Consider the following 5569-nt stretch of genomic DNA (forward strand, 5'->3'; position numbering starts at 1 on the left):
GAAAGTAACTGAAGGGCTAGGGACAGAAATTACACATAAACCAGTATAAGTTATCAAAAACCGGTTAAAATCTGAAACACAACGGAAGTTCAGTGCACATAAACTGCTTTCAAAATGGCTGAAACTGGCTTAAGATAAGCCTGGATAGATGTAGCTTTGCAGGGTGGGCAGGCTAGCCTTGGCCCAAGCTAGCTGGCTTTAGCTGAGCAAGGTGTGTTCTAGTGCCCCCTGGCTTCTGGCCTGGGCCACTGCAGGCATGTGGCTGCATTTCCACAATCAAAAGTAAATATGTGCTCACTTGCTTATCAGTTCAATCTACACAGCTTAGACTAACCTGCAAAGACTGAACTGATTCAGATTCAGGCTTTTTGACTGTCTGTACTTAGCCATGAGCAACAGCTAGAGAGTTGAGCCTGCTCATTCTTCTGCTCCCTGTGGATCATGTGTAGACTTTACTTTTGCTTTTGTCTGGTAAGTGGCAGAAACTGCTCTTCTGTATTTTCTTACAGATAGTGCATTTTCTTGCATGCTCCAATTTCTAGCAGATAGTTTTTGGAAAAAAAGGTGCTGCTGCAGACAAGAAAATATGGTATATAAAAAGATGCCTATTACTTATAGCTGAATGTACAGTAGATACCACAATATAATCCTTTCCTTCAACAAAGCTGCCCAGACCAGCCTCCTATGCCCTACTTCACCTTGGAGGGAAAGTTTTCTCTACAGATGATAGCATGGCCCTCTGATCTCAAGACATGATGGAGGTAGATATCATCATCCGAAGATGTGTCACACAGGAAGAGGTGAAGAACTCCATTTACATATTCATCCACCACTCCAACCAGAGGCTTCAGGCTGCACAGCTTCTGGAACCGGAGAACTGCTTTGGATGTCCAGGTTCCCTTGGAAAAATGAGGAATAAACAGATTACTGTAAACAGCTCATCACTAGTCAAGTAATTCTTCTGTTCACTCCAAGGATGTTTAGTGCAAGAAACAAGGTACACTGTAGGCTGCAAAACAAATGGACCAGGTTTGAAGTGCAAGACATTTGGGGACACGCAACATACTCCAAAATGAACCAGACAAGCTTCCCAGCACTAAATTAACTTAGACGCCCAGCTTGTAAAGATCTGCAATAATACAGTTATCACTGGAGTGACACTTTCAAGTTCATATTTTCAAAGGCTATAAGGTCAATGCCTTGCAATTTTACTATATCTTCAAGTATTTAGCGTTTTCCTTGAAGCCTCAGCCCAGTTATACAATGGTGAGAATCTCAGATTTTACTTAACAAAATGTTTTCTATCCCTCTAGGCTGTAAACAAATGATTGAAAATGCAAAACTTAATGCTCAGAACCTAAAGCTAATAGAAGAACCCATATTTTTAAACACAACAAAAAAACCTCGATTTCTTTAATAAGTAAGGTTGCTTGCAATCCTCCCCTCTTCCAGGTTCATATTTCTCATGCTTGTCAACCCAGGTGAAATAATGTTTGTTCTAAGAAAGTCTGATGGAAATTTATTCATCTACTGTTAAGTTATTGGAGTACAAAGAAAAAAAAAAAGGCAGCAATCCTGCTATAAAGGAGCTATGGGCTACCTCTAAAAGGGGTCCTCTTTTGCTAAAGAGGTTCTCACTAAAGTAAAGCTTAATCTAGTAAGAATGTGAAAGGCAGAAGAAACTGGCTTGCATTTCTCAAGTCTCCAAAAGGGTCACAAATAGGCATGGAGGAGAGCAAGCTGATATATTTCCCTAATGAATATCATAAAAACAAATTTTAAGACAGAATGAAAACAAGTATGTTATGAATGCTCTGAAAGGGAACAAGGACTGGAGGAAAAACTTACTGACATAAAAAAGGCATACAACCTGATTTTGTCTCCTGCAGGGCCCAGTTCCTCTTAACCGGGGCAGGTAATTATTTTGGATGGAGGGCTGCTTACCAAGTTTTGGCAAGCTACTGAGGGCCACAAGGGTAGCCCTACCCCTTGACAGGTGTCCCGCCCCCCGGGTTGCCATCTTGGGACCGGAAGTCCCGCCCCCCTAACCTCTGACTGTTGCCACAGGAAGTTCCTCCCCTTGTCCCTGGGAGTACGCCTTTTGGGAAGAGGGTTTGCCACCTTAGAATGAGGAAAAAAGCCCCACAAATTATATACTAAAAATCAAACACCCATAACATTTAAATTTAATTTTTTTTAAATATTGTTGTCCTGATTTTTGTGCGTTTGTCCTGTATATGTAGAAGTGATTACATAATAGCTCAAAATGCAGTTTTACTCTTGTATGTTGTGTGGGGTGTGCAGAAGTGTGGGGGGTATGGGTGGATGTGGGTGGGTATGGGGGATTTGTGGTGATGGGCTGAAGTGTGTGCAAGTGGGTATGGGATTTGTGGGGGCTGTGGGGTGTGTGGGGAGGGAGGGTGGCTGGGAGTGTGTATGCATGTGTGTGTGGTGAGGTGTGCATGCGTAGCCGTGAGCAGGGCTCCCCGCAAAGGCGCGAGGGCGTGTGGGCACAGTATTTGTGGGGTATGTGATTGTGTGTGGGGGACGGTGTGGCTGTGGGGTTTGCAGGAAGGGTTTGAGGGCATGTGGGGTGTGCACCCCCCTGCATGCGCCCCCTGAGCCGGTCAGCACCCGCCCCCACCCTGCAAAAGCCCAGAGCCTGTGCGCCCTGTGGTGCCTCCCCACCACTGCCAACAGCGCACAGCCCCCTTATGACTACTCTGGGACTGTCACACCATGGCGTGTCCTGGTAGCAGTAGGGACCAGCACAAGCAGCTGCGACCCTGCACACGCTGCACCAGCTCTAGGCTCTCCCATCCTGGCTGAGCAGCAGCAGCAGCAGGGCAGAAACTGTTGCTCAGCATGAGGGGAAAGCAGCCCCCACCCTTGCCTCTGGCAGGCAGTTTTTGGTGCAACTGCCCAGAGCCCACACTGCACTAGGCTGCCCTGTAGCTCTGTTACTGCCACCTCTGGGTTGTCCTGTGGCTACTCCACAGTTACCACTGCCATGCTGGGCAGCCCAGAGGCAGTGGTGACAGAGCTGCAGGGCAACCCGGCACAGGACAGGCTCTGGGCAGCCACACCAAAAACCATCCAGCGGTAGTAAGGGGGAGAGGTCGCTTTCCCCCATGCCAAGCAACAGCTTCTGCTCATCTGTTGCTGCCACTCCGCCTGGATGGGCAAGCCCAGAGCTGGTGCTGGGGCCCAGGCTCAAAAGCAGCAGCAGCATGGGAAAGAAACTGCTACTTAGCAGCAGGAAAGCAGCCCCTCTGCCTCCTGCTACTGGCACTTCCCGATGCAGCTGCTCAGAGCCCGCAAAGGGCTGCCTTGCATCTGCTCTGTGCTGCCACTGCTGCCCCACAGGGCAGCCCAGAGGTGGTGGAGATGGAGTGGAGGCACAGGGCAGCCCCGCGCAGGCTTCAGGCAGCTGTACCAGGAAGCACCAGCCAGGAGGAGGGGGAGGGGCTGCTTTCCCCCCACACTGAGCAGCACTTTGTCCCATGCTGCCGCTGCCCAGCCCAGACGGGCAAGTGCGAGGCATGCGGAGTCAGGGCTGTGCACACTGGTCCCCACCTGTGCCACAGGGCTGAAGCAGGGAGGAGTGGGAGCGGGGAGTTATGCAGCAACAGCCAGGGAGAGCATGGGGCCCACGCCGATGTCCCAGGGGGCCCAAAGCAGGGCGGCAGGAGCGTAGAGTCCCAGTCAGCAGGGGCTCTATGGAGTCGGGTCAGCTCCCCTCTCCCCCTGCTGGCACAACCCAGCCCATAGACCCCTGCCAGCCCACACCCCACACTGCTGCTGCCCTGCTCTGGGCCCCACCAGCACTGGCCCTGGGACACCAGCGCAGGCCCCACACTCCTGCACACCTGCTCGCTTCCACTCCACCCCCCCCCCTTTCCCACCTGCTGCGGGTTGCTCCTGCACCACATGGCTCCCAGCTGCACAGCCATGACTGCAAGACTCAGCAGGAGCTGGTCCAGCCCTGAAGACTGCAATCACTTGCAGTCCTCCCCTGCCTCCCTCCCTTCACCCCCCACCCCCACGTTCTTACCTGAATTTCCTTCCAGCGCAGGCAGGAACAGCCCCACGGTCCCAGGCCAGAAGCCTCTGCTAGACAGGGGCTTCCAGTTAGGGGAGAGATGACAGGGCTAGGCAGGCCTTGCTGCTGCTGAGCCTTGCTGGTTTCTCCTGGCTCTTGTCATCTTTGACAAGCAGCCAGGGGCAGATAAATATTAATTTTCTAAGTTTTTTAGGGCCCCCGCGGGCCAGATAAAATGGTCTGATGGGTGGGATTGAGCCCATGAGCCGTATTTTGCCCACCCTTCCTCTTAACTAAATTAAGAGTGAAATTAGGCCCAGTTTCTCAACACCAATATTCCTGAGTTTGTTTCAGATTGATTAGATGCCGATGTCTGCCTAACAGTCCTGTTATGGAGTACAAGAGGGAAAGACTGTAGATGGACAATTACCTCCAGAGGTTTCACCCACGCCAGGGAACATGGGATAGCTTGGGCAGGAAGTTTTGAGTAGCAGCATCTGAAACAGGAATCAAATCCATTACTCTTTGGTTATATATTGGGATCTAAAAAAAAACAGAACAGTACAAAGCTGCTGGGAGCCACTTGTTTTCTTGATCTTATAATCCAAAGACACCTCGCATTTGTATTTTTAAATTATGTTCTTGAAAGATACCCAAACAACAGCCTTAAAATACAACTAGATGTGCACCAATATATCAGTACTGATAATATTGGTGCACAATATTATAATGATCAATATTATATATTGATATAATATATCAATAGGATTAGCACTGATAAAATAAAACATTATTGGCTATTGGCTTTTTTTGGCCAGTGTAGCTGATGATCTCACCAATAAATACAATATGACTTCTGGCCAGAGCCCCTGGATGCTGCATGCGTGCACACAGCCACAGCATGCACGTGGCCAGGAATAGTTGGGCAGCATGGAGAGCAGCTCTCTGCAGGTAAGTCTGGAGAGGAACAAGTGAGAAAAAGACATGAGGGGGCAGATTGAGGCACCTCACAGTGACAGAGGGAGTGGGGCAGGGTCAAGGGGTGCTGCCCAGCCAGAGTGGTGAATGGGACCCCAAGCAGGCAGCAGGACAGAGCCATGAGTGGCCTAGTAAGGGTCGGCTCCCTGCCACTGCGTGCACACCAAAGGGAAGCATGCAGGGGCACGCATTCCCCAGATTTGTGCACAGGGCAGATGCAAGCTGCTTGTTGTGGGCTTGGGGCTCTCCATTCTGCTGCCTTTGCCCCAGCCACACATCCCCTGCCTATTCGGCAGCAGTGGCAGCAGCAAGTTGTGCCTCCTGCTGCTGGATGAGGCATGTGGCCAGCACACAGTTCCCAGGGGCAAAGGTAGCAGAGCGGAGAGCCACAAGCCCATAGCAGGCAGCCTGCCGCCACCCTCACCCCACTCAGCTCTGCTCCTAAAAGCGTCTCTGAGCTTAAAAATGATGGCAGCAACACTTGAACTAAAACTCATTTGACAAGCTTTAGTTTCACAGTAGTTTGGGGTCAGAAGGGACCTGAACAGA

At 50.3% G+C, this 5569-nt stretch overlaps 1 protein-coding gene across 3 annotated transcripts in view; it reads right to left on the reverse strand.

The window, feature by feature from the left end:
- TDRD5 (tudor domain containing 5) overlaps window positions 1-5569 on the reverse strand; it is a 52549-nt gene that overhangs the window by 21604 nt on the left and 25376 nt on the right. For all 3 annotated transcript variants that reach the window (XM_019501798.1, XM_019501797.1, XM_019501796.1), the window contains 2 exons: window positions 4473-4539; window positions 699-899 (listed from right to left, as the gene is read on the reverse strand). In XM_019501798.1, coding sequence (XP_019357343.1) covers window positions 699-899; window positions 4473-4539 — 268 coding nt within the window. The remainder of the gene's footprint in view (window positions 1-698; window positions 900-4472; window positions 4540-5569) is intronic.

This window comes from Gavialis gangeticus, unplaced genomic scaffold, assembly GCF_001723915.1.
Source record: "Gavialis gangeticus isolate Ggan-Ray unplaced genomic scaffold, GavGan_comp1, whole genome shotgun sequence".
NCBI classification, from domain to species: domain Eukaryota; kingdom Metazoa; phylum Chordata; order Crocodylia; family Gavialidae; genus Gavialis; species Gavialis gangeticus.